Genomic DNA, 19,060 nt, shown 5'->3' with positions numbered 1-19,060 from the left:
GGCCTGCATAATGTGAAGAAAACCCGCGATGTGCGATACCACTGATAAGTATTTCAATGACGACATGACTTGTGATACATGAACAAAAACAAAAGAATACATTATTTCCACTTGACTGCAACAGTTTTATTTAAATAAAAGTCAACATGACTTCAATTAAAATCCAAATGACAAACATCAACTTGAGAGATGGGCATCTCAGGGCTCCATCTGATTTGTCAAATGTGTAAAGGGCTCAGTTTAATTTGTTAAATACTTCTAGCTGACCTAAGATTTTGCATGCGTGCAAAGATTTAATCCATGAGAACCCATGCTAACATCAGTGTAAAAGGAAAAGATTTGAAATGGATTATTTGGTTCACCTGGTTTGTGGTAAAATAATTTTATTCTTAAGAAAAGTGGGTCTGGGTTCTTCTGGGTTTTGCACTGGCTGATCTCACAATGCTGATAATGTTGCAATTTCTTGTGCAAGCCTACTATATATGTTCAAACTTGATCAGTATGTGGAATATTTCACAAGTTGCAGTTATAAGTCATATTAAAAAAATTACAAAAAATCCTAATTTGTGATATAGAATAACTGGAATCAATTCAAAATAAAAGATTTATTGAAATAGAAGGCGTTCATTTTTAAAGACTGTCATGCAGTTGTTAAAAGTCATATCAGGGACTGTAGTATGTTTTCATAACTAGAAATATTGAAAAAAACTTGCTTTTTAAAGTTACACTTAAAGTTTTACATCGGTATGGAAGTATGTTGCATTGAATAAAACGGATGATCTATGTGTTAATCTTTTCCGTGTTTTTTGTTCTAATTTTTTAAGAACTAGAAAAGCAAAGGACTACAAATAGGCTGGGTTCTAACTTCATCTGCTCATGAAAACTAGAAGATGAGCGGCAATTAAAAGTTGAAAAGCCCCAAAGTGTCCGTGTCACAGATGATGCCATTTGTTTTTGTGTTTGTCACCTTATCAACAGTCTGCTCTGTTCTTCTTGGCTTTCTCCACAAACACTGTAGAGCAAACAGTTGAAGAAGTATTAAATTTTGACATTTTTTTTTAAATTATTATTTTCATTTTTAAAGATTTCTGATTTTCATTTTTCAATATAAGTTTTTCAAGAAAATATTTTGGTCTTTTGATACAATGTTTTATCGATTTTTTTTTCTGTGTTTCAACATACTTTGAAAGGAGAGAAGGACTCGTCTACAACTTGCATCGCTCGAACATGCTGGTTGATTCTCAGAGAAACAGTGATGATATTAGGGATTTCTGTGGAGTTTGTTGTAACAATAGTGAGTACCTGTGATGCTTTTGAGATTATTTATGGTTAATTGCTGAGAAACTGCTGATGTTTGTCCGGTCCGTGTTTCTACACTTTATTGCCGGTCCCTACCTGCCTCTGCAGCTTCACAAGCATCAACATCAAGGTAGACCTCAAAGCTCTGAACAGACAGATCCTATTTATCGATAAGCTCCTGCTGAAACACATTTTCTGCATAACTACACACAAAAGTAAACAGTTCATAGCACATAAACTAAACGTTATGGCTCAGACACATGACTTTAACACTCCAAAAAGTAGAACAAAGATCATCAGTTTTTATTTTTATTGAATGCAATAATACACTTCCATAAGTTAGAGACACATCTGCACAGTTAAAAAAACTCATTTTTTGTTTAAATTCCCACTTCGATCATCTTTTGATCTGTTGTAAAAGCGCTCCCATTGGTCTTTTATTTATGATTACCCAAATTAAAGAGATCTTGTGTTGTTTTCTAGGATATAGCTTTTGCAGACCAGAAGGAGTTCATCAGAAATATGCCTCAGAGTTGTGGCCCTGCATTCATTTCCCATCATGCCTTTGTTTAAACTCTCTCCCATTAGCTTACAGCCCCTCACATCCCCAACCTAACATTATCGGTGCAACAAGAGCGATGAGAAACATTGGAGGTATCCAATCGTACAGTTTTGAGCCAAATACCAACTCAAACGAGGTAACAAAACCGTACACAGATCTTTTAGTCTGCAAGTGGATGCATTAGGAGAAAAATGCTGCAAGAACATCTTTTCATTAATTGTCTGAATAAAAAAAATATGAAAATTAAAACATATTTAACAAAGACAATAAGTTTGTTGATTAAGTACTAGAGGAGGGAAGAAATGTGAAAAGTTGTTGCTGGTTGTTCCTGTGAGATGAACCCTGGGGCCCCTTGGAGGAAATCCAGGAATGCATCTGGAGAGAGCAAAAAAAAAAAATCACTTGTGTTCATAATTTATTAGCATAACAAAAGTTTGCTCAAAAATGGAGGGGCAGTAGAAACACAGAAAGAGACAGAAAAAATAGGAATTCTTTTTAGATTTACACGTACTTTACTATTTAAGCCCGTGTGTTCCAGCCCTAAAACTGTGTTTCTTTTTTTTTCTTTTCAGTTTGTCAAGTCTGAACTTGGCAAAGTAAAGGGAGGCATACTCAGCATTCCACAGAAGTGTCCGCGAGACACTGACAGGCGGAAGTAGAAAACGTTCACGCGCGCCCAAAGCAAACTCTTCGAAAGGTCACAAACACAAAAACTAGAGCGTCTTTTTTTTAGGTGGGTTTGGTTGTTAAGGGCATTTACTGGAAATTTGCGGGGGAAAGGACGTGGGAAACGCCCGCAAAAAAAGCACAGAGGTCTTCGTTTATGACATCACTTCGTCTGACTCACAGCTGGGATAATCAAGTGCCAGCTTGCTACGAAAACTGAAGCGCAGGCTAGCTGCCAGAGCTTCGTGCGAAACTGGCAGCCATGTTGGGTCTACGTGTACACGAAAGAATAGGAACAAAAAGAAGCCGCGCGCCCAAATGGCTGGCTTACATGCGTAGTTACACTTGCCCTTTCTGTCACTCTAGGAACGCCCCTTTGCCACTCAGTGTTTTCTGAATGAGCCAATCAGATCAAGATCTACGACAGAATGGCAGTGAAGACGACCAATCAAGAGAGGGTAGTTTGACAGAAGAGGCGGGAGAAGGCGTTCCGATGGATCAAGGGTGTCGCCGTTGTGGCTCCCATTCGAAGGCGACGGCGGTCGTCTGTATATTTCGGTTCAAATCTCTCCAGAAAACAGAAATTGCTTTCTAATAGGCGCTGATTTTGCGGCCCTTTCGCGCGTGGCTTCTCTGTCGGTCTTCTCGGTCGAGCTTCGCGCAGCGCTCCTGGAATGTCGGGGTGTGCGGAGAATTTGAATTAGCTCGCCATTAGTTTTGAAGAAAGAGTGAGTCGGGGCAGAGACGGAGAGGAGCCATTTTGTCCTGACTGTGTGGGAGAAAAGAAAAGAGTGGAAAAGAGGAATCACATCGGAGGATATCTTACTTTCGACTTTTGTTCTCATGTTATAAAAGGAAGACTCGGCGGGGCTTGGGAAATTGAACTCTCGGACACGTCAGCTGGCACGTTATTTGGGTGGTATATAGCCAACTAGCTTGCCAAGCTAATCAACAAATCCCAGATTGTGACCCGTTAACAGTCAGGAGGAGTGGAGCAAGTCGGTCAGGTTGGCCAAGGAGCTGGCTTTAGACTCTACGCGGGCGTGCTACTAGTTTATCCCACTTTGTTTTTTCTGGGTTGAACATACTGGTTTTCGATGGCGAAGAAGACGTACGACTTGCTGTTCAAGCTGCTGCTGATCGGAGACTCGGGCGTGGGAAAGACCTGTGTGCTGTTCCGCTTCTCTGACGACGCTTTCAACACAACCTTCATCTCTACCATAGGTGAGAAGACGCAGAGTCTGTTCGCGAAAGTGTCTAATCACTTTCAGGGGAAGTTTGACAGCCGAGCGGCTGAGCTAACCCCCCCTCCACCTCTCTATATCTGGAAATGGTAGTCTGGTTAGCATGTAGCACTAGCAGGCCCGGACTGTGAAGCTAACATCCCGGACAAGCTAGCTGTTAAGATAAATCCCAGTTACTCACTGCCATTCCCCTTTCTAATCACTCTAGTAAGATAAATTGTACGATTTAAAAAAAAAAATTAATTATGTTTTGGTTAAATATTAAAACCCTATTAGGGGAAGGGCTTTAGTGTCACAACTGGTGTTGAGCCAGTGGCTACATCATGCTAACTCCGTTCTGGCATCCCTGCAGAGTTTAGCCCCAGAAGCTGGCTTTTTTTCAGACATTTGCAGGTCTTTAAAGTAAATTCAACCTTCTGTTGTCCTTATGTTTGCATCTTCAAACAAACATTTCATTAGAAACCAAGCCTCGGGGTGTTTACAAGTTGCTCCAGATAGATAATCGCCTCGATAGCAGTTTTGTCACGCATGAAATGTTTTAGCTAGTAGTTTGTAGATCAGTTGCTAGTAGATGAAATCATTTCTTGCTATGACTTAATCAGAAACGAAAACAGAAGCTCAGGAGGGTTTAATTTTTCCTTCTTGACCTGTTCAACAGAAAAAAACGTGAGTCAGATCTGGTTTTTCCACTCCAAGTTTATTAAGTTCTGATGTTATGACAGTGTGTGATATTTTGTTTGTCATTTTATTTCTCTCGGCTTGTAAGTTAGTAGCAGGACCTGGCAGAGGAAGGGCTAGGCTGCTGAAAGCATTGGTTCTATAGGAGTATTTTGTCTACAGAAAACACAAAGTTAACTAAAAACAGGTACTTCGCCTGCAGAGCCTCACTGCTGTTGCCACAACATGAAGCTGCACGATTAATTTGCTTGATCATTAAAATCTGGACCATGGAGAACGCCCCGAATCCCCACCCCCCAACATGTCGGATCCTGACTCACATTACATAAGTGATATTTTTGCATTTGATTTAACTAGTTCTGAGTTGATTCCTTTAAACCTAGTTCTGGGAAGATCTTAAGCACTTGATATGTCAGTACTTGACTCTAATTTGGAGATGGTACAGTCCAGCATGCTGGCATCATTTTCTTTTTTCCCCCTTTCACACTCGTCAGTCAAATCCCAGGAGAAAGCTCCTCTTACTCCTGTTGCTTAAGACTACAGCTGAGCAATAATGAAACATTAGATGTGCTTAGCAGAACTTAACCCAGCTCACTGTTTGCTCTGGCATCATATCCCTGATCCTTGGACCTGGCTTTCACTTCAAACCCGACTTTTTGGAACTTAAACGCGTTCTGATTGTTGTTGGTATGTTTGGCTTTTTACTTTAAGGAGGAAAAAAGAAAGCAGAAATATTAGGACTGGAATCCATAAAAATGCAGCGTTTCTGGCTCTTTGCCTGTAGTTTGGAGGAAGAGGCAGCAGTCCTCATTGTGGATCTTCAGCAACTGAAGAACAGCGGAAACCTTTGCTCCTTATAGAGAGAAACGGGGACGTCCCACAGTCTGCTTTCAAATAGGCCTGTGGATTATTACGATACTCAGGCAGCGATCCGATTCACGATTCCAGATCAACAACTCACAAATCAAAATTGAATGGTTGCTATATATTTTACTGGACACATGAAAACAAAAATATGTATTTAATTATCTTCATATATACCTTCATTCAGAGCAGATCAGAATTAACTAAACATAACTGATAAAAACACAAATTTAGAAAGAAGGCTAAAAGGGTTTTCATTAAAATTCTGTGCTCTATTTAGACAAAACTTCTTTTTTTTTCAGAACTCCTCATTAAAATGAGCTTCAGTCTCAATTTGGTTTGTTTAGTTTAAATTATTAACATTATTCTGCAATTTTGGAGTGGTACTCAATCACATTGTCTGAAGAGTATTTTCACTGCGCTCTATAAAGACATCAGTGATAAATATTCATACAGATCTCGAATGTCCATTTATTCAGATACTCGTTACAGTCCAACTTCCAAGTGTTTGCAGCAACAACGCATTTTCTGTTTCCATTGTTTTTGAAAGTATACCATTAAAAATGCATGTTGGCTCCACAAAAATCCCTCCGGAATAAATGGTCACGAAGAATTGTATTTAACTGTCTACTTTCTGGCATTTAAGAAGCAGAAAACGAGGCAATATCTGGTTTATGTCATAAAGAACTGAACTGCTGGGAGCCAAACATGAATTATTAAGAGTCAGTTGGTGTGTAATATTAGATTTCAGTAGACTGAGCTGGGGTCATTGATGGTCAGATCGTTCATAAACTGTGATAATCTTTGAAAATCAATCAATCTTCTGGCCCGCCCAGCTTATTTTTTATGAAACAAATGAGGTCTTTTTCAAACCGCATTTTTCCGTCTGCTCCTGATTAACAACAATTAGAATAAAAAAAAACTTAAAAAAGCTATTTTAAACGTAGTTTCGTTTATAATTGTCCATCATTAAAATAAATGCCACAAGGACATGTTAAAAACAAATCTCTACTATCATCAGAGTTGGTCTTTAATCTTCTCGAGCACGGACAGATTTCACCGTCACTGTTCACGCTCACTGTCTGTTTATTAACATGTGGAGACAATTCCTCCTCTTTATTCATCCGTTGTTTTCTCCTTTGAAGTTTGGAGAAAACGCGTTTCTTCTTGACCATGTGGTCCCATGAGATGAAGGTCTAAACTGCTGCTGGTTCAGAATCACATCTGAGACTTTTTCAAAAGAATGACACAATAATGGCACGAATGGATGAAATGGTGAGAAGGGAAACAAAAAAAGACAAAGATGAGAACCTTCTTAATTTTCTGAGCAGCAAAGATGGACAGATGTGGACAAGAATCACATTCCTGAAAGTTGATGGAGGCAGAATTAGTTTTGTTGTTGTATGAATGTTCAGGTTGGTGGAAATAAAAAGCAGTTTGTGATCAAGATTTTCTAACAAACCCTGATGGAGTATTGAACCAGCAGCTTCAAGGAAACTCATTCTTGTTGCTGCAGGAACAAAATGAGAAAGAAAGTGGGGAAAGCGGAGAACCAGGATGTGAAGCAGGACTGTTCTTCCCATCACAGAGAGGTCCTCCACCTTCTGGGGGTGCGGATGCACAGCTGCTTCTCAAAATACCCGTGACGGAAAGCCCCCTCTGCTGTTATTATCCTTCTCAGCCTCCAGGTCCCACTCTCCTGTGAATGTGAGAAGGGTTCCAGGATACAGGGAAAGCGAGTTTGAAGCATTCCCGTTTCCAATTCATCACTTAGCACTCAGACTTCCATGAAAACTTCCCAGAACACCTCGCAGGGGTCAAAATGTCCCCATGCGACATCAACCGACCCCTCTCTCTGTTTTCCTGGTTTCCCAGTCCCAACTGTTTGGTTTTGTCCAGGAACCCCTTTATTTTCCGCTCCTCTCCCTAGGGTGCACATAATATTTGGTGAGTCACTCCTTGGCAGCGCGTTCCCTCATTCTTCTGCTCCACCTAAAACGCAGCTGCTTCTCCTGCTTTCCCAGCCCCCAGAGCACCCAAGACCTCAGATTTCAACCTAACTTGAAGCTTTAGTTCGTTTGAAATGTGTAATATTTGGTTAAAAATGTCTGGAAAGTTTAAAAAATATTTCAGTTTTTGTTAGATTGGTTTTTGTCTCTGTTCTGTTTGTACTTTGTGAGTTTGCTGTTGCCATGACTGCAGGATCAGGAAGACACATTTTTTTTTTGTTTCCGATAAAAGAAAAAATAATAATTTTCCACTTCCTTTTTGAGTTTTTTCAAACTTTTCCTTTTTCTCTTCCAGGAATAGATTTCAAAATCAAAACTGTGGAGTTGCAAGGAAAGAAGATCAAACTACAGATCTGGTGAGTTGTTAGCATTTTGTGCGGAGCGAGGAATGTCTTTGGGAATGGCGTGTGGTGTCGGAGTGAAACATCTGTTTGGATCTGCTTCTAGCGCTAAAATGCAACGTTCATGTGTGTGCGGTGGTGGTGGGAGTTGTCCCTCCCCAGCACAACAGCAGATTTTCTTGCTGGAACTGACACTTTAACAGGCCTCCAAGACACGGACAGTTTGACTCTTGGGGGGAAAATTGCATTTTTTTTTATTATTTTTATAATAAAATCTTCCATTTTGAGGTATTTTTTTAACTAAAAAACTGTCTAAACGACACATTTGAGTTTTCTGGTGATGGTTCTTTAATGACATCTCACGAAGAGGTGTAGTGATTCATCTTTTGTAACAGGTTTTTAAGAAAACTGATGTAGCTCTGATGTTGACAGAAACTGTAAAATGTTTTTGGTGTTTAAAACTGGTTTATGTATCCTTTTCTGACAATGGACTACATATCTAATGAAAATTAAGCTTAAAATAGCATTTTTTTATTTATATATAATTTATATCTAATATATATATATATATTAAAGTTGTGAATTAGGAGCAGATGGAAAATATTGAAAAACACTGGGGGGGCCACAAGCTTCCTGCTCTGCTCCATTCTGATCCATCCACTTCCAGACAAATAGATCCATGCACGTCTTTGTTTTCCTCGTCTGAGCTGGAATCTGGATCTAAACTGTACGACGGGGTAGCTCTGATGTTGCTCACCATTTTTGTCACACCGCTATTGTTAGGTTGGGGTTGTGAGGGGCTGTAAGCTAGTGACAGACTACAGCCTATAAACAAAGAGCTCTCAGCTAGGGTAAGGGTGGCCGGGGTCTTCTCTGTGCCAACAGTCCCGTCCACAACAGAGGCGAATTTCTGATGAACCGCTGCTCTGCAGAAATGATGTCCTAGAAAACAACACCAGCTTTTTTGTTTAGTCTAAAAGCGGTTGAAATACCACTTGGAACAATTCTACAATAGATCAAAAGATGATTGGAGTAGGTCTATACATTTTTGGGGGGGATTTTTTGAGAAGAAACTTGCTTCTTTTTTTTTCATTTCAACCGTTTGTAAGTTGTTCTTGTTGCAGCAACCAGGACTGATGCATTTCCATGGGACTGTGTCAGATACAGCAGATGGTTCCTCCCAGTTTAGAGCACTGAAGCAGGCCTTTAACTGAGTTACGTTCTGGTCTGTCCGGGCCTTTACTTCAGAACCAAAACCTGCTGAGGTCCTCTGTTATAATGGCTCCATCAGCCAGGAGCTTCTTCATAAAACACTGAAGATGGAGAACATCATGAAGGAAAACAGCCAGTCAGCGGTTTTTCATTCTCACCTGAGTTTAAGGTGAGCTTTCATGCTCACCACAGTTGCTCTGCTCTGAGTAATCAGTCAGGTGATGGTCCATAAAGACCAAAATCAACAGTGTTCCTGAGCTCTCCAACATCATTCCTGTTTGGAAAGAGTTTGGTGAAAACATCTCGGTGTGCTTTTCTTGTGACGTGAAGGGTGTAATCAAAATCCGGGGTGGCAGTAAAGTTTTCCAGTCTCCCGTCAGCTACATGTTACCGTGGAAACATTTAGAAAGTGGGTCCTCGTAAGAAACTTTCTGCTGGAGGTTTGAGGCTCTGCGACATTAGCGTTGTTGACATTAGCCTGATGCTACCTGCGTTTAAATCGGATCGCTACATAGAGCAGTGCCTGTGTATATCTTATATACATTGCATGGGAAACACACAGGATGTCTAGAGATTGGATTTATTTATTTTGAAGAGTTTTACAAAGCGACAGTAATCATGTCTCCATGTCTTGACATTCAGAGACTCTCCTGGTACGTTAAGCTTCACTGTCTACTACAGGAGCTGAATGACTGTTGTTTCCTGTGGTTTTCCGTCTCTCTGACCCAGTCTGTAGACTTGCTGTCCTGCATTAGCCAGAGGAAGGACAAAAATACAAATAAAATTTAGATTTTTTTATTTTTATTTTTGTCTTGACGCAAATAAGAAAAAGATGAAGTTTGGGACGAGAACGACCAGCTTCTCTGCATGAATGGATTTGGACTCCACCCACTGATCATCACTGAACACGTCACCTGATTAGTTGTCATGATGTGTCCTCCTCGCCAAAGCAAAGAATTTTGAACTGTGGATGCGCTATGACACCCAAATTGTGCCGTGACGCTGAAATTGCACTGCTGCTGGACAAAGGCGCCATGCCAAATGATAAAACAACGCCACTGGAGCTCTGATCGCAGCTGTACATTGACTTAACATGAAACTTGACGCCTCTGGCGCGTGAATCGCGTTTGGTGTGGAAAGCAGGCTGAGAATAACAGCTGAGGTCTTCTTGTTCCTCTCTGTTTTAGCCAGGTATTGAACCGAATCAAGGTTTAAACCTGTTCTTGGAAAGTGAAGTAATAGCATCTTTAACACCCACACATAATCTAGAATCCCTTTCAGATTAAAACAAATGCATCCTGAAGTATAAACTACTAGATGTGATTATTTTAGGATGCATCATAAACTGATGAGATTTGATAAAACCAGAAATGGAAGCTTTATAATCGATGTTTGATCCTAAATTGATTTGTTGAAAAACTAAAAGTTGCAGCTTTGGTAGAAATGTTTCTGCTTTCTTCTGAGTCTGTGAACCTTTTTAGGGGGCTGGCTCTGAAGTGTCTTTTACGTGGGAGGAGCTGCTGAGTTTGTTACTGTTTTTGTTTGCAGGGACACAGCGGGCCAGGAACGGTTCCACACCATCACCACATCCTACTACAGAGGAGCCATGGGCATCATGCTGGTCTATGACATCTCCAACACCAAGAGCTTTGAAAACATCAGCAAATGGTTGCGTAACATCGACGAGGTGAGGCACACCAATGTTGCTTTTGGTTTCCTCATCGACGTGCCGGGGCGCCTTCAGGCTTTAAATCTGTCGTCAGCAGCAGCGTTGTTTGCTGATGAACTTCAGATCACCAAACAGTCGTTTATGATTCCCATGATTCACTAGTTGTTGGTAAACAGCGGCTGAAAGAAGAATGAAAGCGGTGCTCTCACAGGGATTACTGTGGGGTTAGTGTGGTGGGAAATGGTGTGTCATGTTTTCAGGAACGGTTTCTGCTGAGTCAGTCCTTCCTGTCCTTTTGGGAATGTCTGGGAATATCTTTGTGGCTGCCCTGATGAATGGAGGAATGCTTGGTGGAGGAGTTAGTCTAACCGAAGAGCTGAATTCCTTCTCGCTGTTTAAAGTGAACTTTTAAAATGGTAATTTTGAATTGTGAGATTCTATTTCCTGAGATAATTCACATCCTGGTGAAAATCCAAAGTTTGGATCAAAGCTTCAGATGTGGACGTTTTAAAAAAAAAAAAAAAAAAAAAAAAAAATTAACATCTCCTTTGCTACGATCCGTCTTTGCTTTGCTAAAAAGCCCTACAAAGATCATGCTCTGATCTAGAAGCAATGTAATCTTAATATAAATCCTTTAGACATAAATATTTATCTTTAATTCTCTATTTAAACAATAGTTTTTGTTCTGCCTGCGTCTCTACTCTAAAGCTTAACGCACGTTCTAGAACAGGGGTCGGGAACCTTTTTGGCCGAGAGAGCCATAAACACCACAAATCATTAAATGTAATTCCATGAGAGCCATTCAGTATTGTAGCGTCCCTTCCCACACTGAGGCACGGAGACTTTACCTCTTTTAAGGTTCTTTATTCTGGTTACTGCAGGCCGTAACCAACGCCGTACAACTTATTCAGCAACTCCTGAATCTCTTTCGCCAAGGGCGCTTAACCCAACCTTTTATTCCTCCCGCACCAGCCCTCCTATATACCGTATTTTCCGGACTATAAGTCGCTCCAGAGTATAAGTCGCACAGGCCCAAAAATGCATTATAAAGTAGAAAAAAAACACAGATAAGTCGCACTGGACTATAAGTCGCATTTTGACGGGAAATTCTTTTGACAAAATCTGAGACCAAGAACTAATAACTTGCACAACCTCATATGACACAATCATAGCAGACTGTTTATCTCATAATTTCACAGTAATTCTTTCTCATATTTATTTATTCCTTTCATGAAGCATCATTGGCCAACTAATACTCTGTTTTCATCCTGTATTTGTAGAATGTAGTAATTTCTATTGTATTTCTGAATCTATGAAATCATTGGAAAATAGAATATGATGATGTTAGCCTTCAAGATCTTATTTAAAAAAAAGGTTTGCTGATTCTCTGAGTCACTTAACAAACTCTTAACACTTAACATACCTCATACATCAAATTGACCCAGGAACATCATCAATGTTCCTCACAAATGAACATAACAGGAGGATTAACAATGTTTATTTCAGTTTAGCTCTAATATAAGTCACTGCGGAGTATAAGTCGCACCCCTTGCCAAACTATGAAAAAAAGGGCGACTTATAGTCCGGAAAATACGGTACTTATTCGGCCCGTAGCTGAACCCCATTGGTCCAAACTCCCCAACCACAGGCTGAGCGACAGAACTGAGAGCCAATCAGCATCTCTGCTTGATGCGTTCAATGAACTCCAGAACTTAGGACACGACCCAACAGCCACCCAGTCCAACTGAGTCACTACAATATGTTTAAAACTAAAAATACAAGTGAATGTGTGCATTTTGTGCAATTTCAACACTTTTAAAGTACAATAAGTCTGTTGATTCTTTTTAATAACATTGTTATACTGTTGTTAATAAATGATGAGTATTTCTTAGCATTAATGTGACTTCTGGTGCTGCATGGTGGTTTTGCTGATGGTCTAGTCTGGTTGATACGTGGTGAGTTTAAGCTTCATGCAGGCGTTGAGACTTCCATCCGTTAAACGTGATCGTAGGTTGGTCTGAATGTTCTTTAGATTGGACAAAGACTGCTGACATGCAGACGTCGGTACAGCAATACTCACACGCTGCAGTGTGTGGTATGTGACGGGCAGCGTGTTCTAAGTTTTGACAATTAGTGCGCGTTTCACCTCGCTGCCAGAGCCCACTACCCCTCCCCTTCTCCTACATCCTGTTCCTGCAGCTGCGCGCTCCTTCCTCAGAGACGGAGTGGCAGCTGCAGGACGGCAGATCGCAGGTTTCAGGCTGTTACAAACTCTGTGATACAACAGATAATAGTAAACCGATAGTGGGGCAGATTTTTATTTTCCAAGCACGGCTATCCCAGGCATCACGCCCGAGAAGGACTGGTCTGATGAAAAAAAAATTATAATTAAAGATTTGTCTAAGAGCCAAATGTGGCCATCAAAATAGCCAGATATGGTTTGCGAGCCATGGGTTCTAGAACATTCATTCAACCTAAGATTTTCCCACTGGACAAGCGGGAAGGGGCTGCTGCTTCTTCTTCTGCTGCTTCTTTACTAGTGCATATCTGCCACCTACAGTTGGAAGAGGGTTGGTGCAAAATGTTGGTGCCAATCCCGTTAATCTCGCTCCAAGCTTTTTCTGTCTGTTCTGATACATGAAAGACTGGTGTTGTATAAATAATTATTCATTTCTTCTTCATGATTTATTTTCAAATGGCACTTCCTTGAATTAAAAGGGACACCATCCATGTGCCACTACACGTTCAATGGTCACGTGTTTTATATGTGGAGCCTGAAAACGCTCTCAAAAATGTGCATAGCCACGCTTCAACAGGAAGGTTTGAGTATTTGCGTGTTTCATACACTTTTCACTTGATTGCTTGAATATGCTTTGCCGAGGTGGGTGTGACTGTAGCTTAGGCTCCGCCTCCTCTAATGCCCTCTAAATGCTTATCTTAAATAAAATAAAAATCCAAGCCACGACCGTCGGGTCCACGTGAAATCAGCTTTCAATACATTTGTTTTAGTTATTTTGTTTGTTTACGTTGAAGTCGCTCAGAAGATTGAGTACTGGGGGGAAGAGCTCTCAGCTAGGGAAGCCAGGAAGCATGTTTAAACTACCCTGACTTTAAGCCTGAACTCTGGCTGAAATCCACCTGAACTTGCTTACTCTGGGTATGTCATTTCCAAAAGAGCGGATATGACTTAGCGTAATTACGCTCGACTTGGTAACCCTGGGTTAATGCACGTGCTCGTCAGGTACACAGAGACATTCTCAATGGATCGCCGATTTCCGGAGTCACCATGGAAACGCGTGGTGAAAAAAAGAGAGCCCTATACTTCAGTGAGACGGAGTCTGAGATTTTAATGACGGCGTATGAAGATTTTACGTCCATCAAAAAAGTAATACGGCTGCATCAGCAAGAAAGAGTTTCTGCTAGTAGCAGAAGAACAAAGTAAACGCACGAGTTTCTGATCTTATTTCTATTTTCATGTGACGCATATATATATATATATATATATATATATATATATATATATATATATATATATCTTATTGCCACCTTAAATGAATTACATCCATTGGTAACAAGTAATTGAGTTAGTTATTCAACCTAATTTCTTACGTCTATAAAACTCAATAATTGTTTATACAACTCAAATTTACATATTTATTAAACTAAATGTCATATTACTCCAAATCAATTAATATTTTTTCCATCTTAAAGAATATGTCTAAGTTTGAGCCGGCAGATGTACTCATTTTTATAATAAAAAGAACGAAACAATATGCACTACATGCATACGTTCATTTGGGAATTTTCTAACATTGCCTTTACAGCATTTGACTGTAGGCGTGCTACATAAACTCATCATCCTCTCCCTCCCTCTCACTCATGGTGCAGAGACTTAAGCAAAGTAGGATAAAATAACTCGGCAAAATACAGTAAAACAGCTAAACAGCTAAACACATTTGGTCAAAAACCCACACTGAAACCCAAATCCGTCCAGACAGGCAAAGGGAATGGTATCCCACAATCCCTTATGGTGCAAGGGATTGTTACACCTACTTAAATGAATTAATTTGAATGAAAGTAAAATAACTGTCTGAAAACTACATGTTATTTTTAAACTGACTTAATAAAATAAATGATTTATCTTAACTAAAGCAAATAATTAAGTTAGATCAAAGTAAAAAGGTTTATCTTTCCAACATCCATATGTGGTCTTTCCACTGAAGTATTATCTGAGCTTCTTCATCCACTAAATCATCTTCAAATGGACACACCATGCTGCTTCACCTCTCTGAAAACAAACTAACCTTCAACTAAACCTGCTCCAGACCAGGTTATGTTCAGAGCATGAGTTGCCATGGCAACTTGACCTACCCTGAAACATACCTCCATTTCTGGAACCGAAAGCTGAGGTTATCCACTTCCTTAGCCTCAAACTTACCGTGGGAGCTAGCATAACCTGCTTTCTGGAATATCCCCCTGCATGAATACGTGTCAGTCGGAGGTTGAGGGTAAAAGTCCCTCATAGGCTGTTGGATCTGTTTGTATTTGGGTAGTTTTGACATCATACATCATAATACTATTTGTGGTCAAACAAAACTTTTGATTTCTTGTCAGTCATTTTTAAATATAAGGTTTATATTATAAAGAAATATGAATGGAAAAAATGCCATGAAAAATATGAGTTCACTTTTTTTAAATGAAACCAGAACTCAAAACATCTGTGTTTTGTTTTTGTTTGTTCCCAGCATGCAAATGAGGATGTAGAGAGAATGCTGCTAGGCAACAAGTGTGACATGGAGGACAAGAGGGTCGTACCAAAAGCCAAGGGAGAGCAGGTGAGGACACTGAAGATGAGGCTCCACAGGGGGATTAGCCTGAAGAGTCCAACATGAGCACAAACCTTCAGACACAGCAGAGAGATGTTCAAACCAGATTTTCCAAGAACATCCTGGAAATGCTGAGTTCAGAAAACCGAGATCCGCTGGTGAACTCAGGGTCCAGTCTGCCGATGAAGAAGCCTCAGCTGCTGACACAAGAATGGAGAGTGACGCAGCGTGGATGCCTGATCCGCCTGCGTCCTGAGCGGGACGTCAGCAGCTTTTATTTTGGTCCTGGACCTCCTTCAGAGCTCACCCTGGTTTTGTTCCCTCTCCACAGATTGCGAGGGAGCACGGGATTAGGTTTTTTGAGACGAGCGCCAAGGCCAACATCAACATCGAGAAAGCTTTCCTCACGTTAGCAGAAGACATTCTCAAAAAGGTGCGTGAGCCGCTCGCATCGTCCAGCTTTTCAATCACCGTCTGCTTGTTCAGCCGTTCAGGAACGGATGGACACTTTGTGGTTTAACAACACAGAACACTGAGAGTGCTGCCATTGATTTAGAGGAAACTAAAGGCTTAAGCTGCATTAAAGGCATCCAGACGTCTCCAAGCTGGAGCTGCAGGAGGAAACTGTAGAGTCCAAGCTCCGTCATTAATGAACAGAAAATGAGGAATTAGAAAAGGATGGAGCAGATCATTGAATTCAATTTTCAGGAGAAGCAGGTCAACAAAATAAATGCATCTCATTTAACTGTAGAAGGTTTGAAACCACTGCAGTGGATCCAGAAATGCTGACATGCATGTAGGATCCAAGCATGACAACAGCTGTTACATCCGTGTAAGTTGTCCAACAACTAAAAAAACAGCTCAGGTTTTCCCAAATCTTCTGTAAAAGTTTTTATTTTCCTTCTTTTAAGATTGTAGGAAAAGTAAAATATGCCAGTTACTAAATTAACCTGCAGAAATGACTAAAATGATTTATTTTACCTAAGAAACTATTTGTAAAGCCTGTAGACTAGGCCTGCACAATATACCGCAAATTTATCGTTATCGCAATATCCAGCTCTGCAATATGCATATCGCAAAAGACGGCGAATATCGCAATAAATCGCAAACCCAAAATGTGTTAAAACAATCTTCTAGCAGCTTGAAGCATTTAACAAATCAAATAAATCCCTTTATGCTTTGACCAATCAGATGGACGCCTTCCCATTGTTGACCAATCAGATGGAGGCCTATTATGTTAACCCTGGTCCTGAAGAGCCTCAACCCTGCCTGTTTTCCAGCTCTCCTTAACCAGCTTGCTGTTGATTGGCTGACTCAAGTGATTTCACATCCTGATTGACTGAACACACCTGATTTTGGTTATCATTATCGAGCAGTCTAGGGAGAATTGGAAAACAGACAGGGTTGAGGCTCTTGAGGACCAGGGTTAGCCACCCTGACGTTTTTCCCCCATGTCGATGAGGGTCATTTGGAGTATAATTTTTAAACTGTTGCAATGAAATGGGAATGATGTTTTTGTTCATTTTTCTATTTGTTTATTTACCGCAAATTTATCGTTATCGCAATATTGATCACTAATATCGCATATCGCAAGTTTTCCTCATATCGTGCAGCCCTACTGTAGACATAGATGTGCGTTCACATGTGTTCAGACGATCCCATGGATCTATATGGAGAGAGAAGACTGTCAAAATGAAACCTATGCTCGGAGACAAAGTTGAGCACATTTTGGAGGAAAAAGAAAAAAGAAAAGATGTGAGTGAATATGTGAAAAAGACTTTTCGTCGTTTGTATAGAAAAAGTCGTATTTGAAACAAAGACTAATCGTGTTTACAACAGAAATGTATTCCTTTTATTAAGTTTTGCTTTGTTCACAAGTTTGTCTATGCAAACACTTCATTTTGACAGAAATCTCACCCCAAAATAAAATGGATCAAAACTATATTTTTTTATTTGTAAAATGAATAATTATGGAATAAAAACTGTTTTTGTCTAAAATAATAATACAACAGTTCACCTTAAGGAAAAAAAAAATAATTTCATGGTTAAAACGGACATTTCTAAAGTGAAGATTAAACTTTTCTTCTGGGCTTTAAAGCTTTTAAAGTTGCATTTGACAAATTTCTTTTTTTTTAAATTCATTTTGGGTCGCAGCAATATAGAACCTGTTTGTTAGGGTTGAATTTTCAGGGTTAATTTAATAAAGATTTGTAAAATAATTGTAGTGTTGGTGGATCAGCTGAGTGTGTTCTATGTCTATGTCATGGTGGGGGAAAGCCGTCTGACGTCAGATTTCTGTCCGCTTTGTGCTCCAGACGCCCGTAAAAGAGCCCAACAGTGAAAACGTGGACATCAGCACCGGGGGCGGAGTCACAGGCTGGAAGAGCAAGTGCTGCAGCTGAACGCCACACGCAAACACACGTCTCCCTCTAACTGCTAACTGTCTCGCCCTCTAACCCGTCTCATGAGTTTTCTTGAACACTGACGCCCCCCCGTGTACCTGACCAGAATAAACCAATAAGCCACTTCACTCATCCTAACTCCTCCCCCTTTTCACTCTGCATCCAATCATTTTTATTTCTGATAAAAAGAGGAATCCAGTCACGTTTCTTGTCTTTTCTTTTAAAGGTTGTTGACGATAAAAGTGTGAAAGAGCTCATTTTAACTAAAAAGATCCCCCCCACCACCCACCCACGGCGTTCCCCCCTTCAGTCCCAGGAATCTGCGAATCAGCAAAGTAGGAAGAATATTTTGTACACTCAGTGAGGGGTTCTTCTTTATTGGATCATTTGTAACCAAGCAGCAGAGGCGTGGCCGGCTCCTTTTCTACGTGGGCGTTATTTTGTCCTGTGCCTTAAAAGGAAGACAGGGGCGGGGCTGTGCAGTGGGTGGAGCTACACCCACCAAATGAAATTACTATAATATTTCGTCACAAAGAAGCTGACTGAAGCTAAAGTGTTTGAATTTCTTCTCCAGCTAAGAGAACCGCGTTCTACAGTATGTCCTGTTTATCAATGTTTTCTTTTACTTTTTGTCTGTGTGGTTTCTTTCACTTTTCTTTTTTTTTTTTTTAACCCCCACCTACTTTGGTTAAAGTTTTGTGCATGCCGATATTTTCTCTTTTTAAAGGAGGAAGCGTTTCTGTATGGTGTCTAACTGGGTGGGAGGTGCACACGGTCTCTTTGGAAATTCAAACAATTTTGCAGATCCATTAAAAAAAGGCTTGTTTAAGTTAACTTGTTTGTCCTCTGTCCTTTTCACGCTTGAGTTAGACGGATCCAAACGTACAGCAGCATGATGGGAATGTTTACTTTAAACATAAAGTTTACAGAAATGCTGCTTAATGTGTCCCACTAAAGGTTTAAATAATTGAATTAGGAACTATACATTTCTCTAAAAATGAACTCATGTAAATTCCTGTTGAAGTTGTATTTCCAACCATTAGTTGTTATTTTCAGGCTTTGCTGCCATCTAGTGGTGGCAGTGCTCAAACTTTGTGTTGTAGAAAGGGATTCTGAATTTCCTCACTACTTACTCCACTATTTTAGGGCGTTTGCCATTTGGTCCGCATGTTCGAATCTACATTTCCAAAATCCAGTGTCTTGGAAAATTCCCAGAACTGTCAAAACCAGTATCGATGGTGAATATAGACCACAATGCATTGCACTTTGATGTGTCATTTGGAACAAA

The 19,060-nt window shown here is 40.2% G+C and overlaps 1 protein-coding gene across 1 annotated transcript; it reads left to right on the top strand.

Moving 5' to 3' along the window:
- Positions 1 to 2,992: 2,992 nt before the first annotated feature.
- rab10 (RAB10, member RAS oncogene family) lies at positions 2,993 to 18,606 on the top strand. The gene is made up of 6 exons (XM_004083786.4): positions 2,993 to 3,751; positions 7,618 to 7,678; positions 10,424 to 10,562; positions 15,290 to 15,379; positions 15,702 to 15,803; positions 17,686 to 18,606. Exons 1-6 carry the CDS (start codon positions 3,625 to 3,627, stop codon positions 17,770 to 17,772), a joined length of 606 nt encoding a protein of 201 aa, XP_004083834.1. The 5' UTR covers positions 2,993 to 3,624; the 3' UTR covers positions 17,773 to 18,606.
- Positions 18,607 to 19,060: the final 454 nt, after the last annotated feature.

Source organism: Oryzias latipes, chromosome 24 (assembly GCF_002234675.1).
Source record: "Oryzias latipes chromosome 24, ASM223467v1".
In the NCBI taxonomy this organism is placed as follows: Eukaryota; Metazoa; Chordata; class Actinopteri; order Beloniformes; family Adrianichthyidae; genus Oryzias; species Oryzias latipes.
The sequence above is the reverse complement of the archived record's forward strand: the minus strand, read 5'-3'. Positions and strand labels throughout refer to the sequence as shown.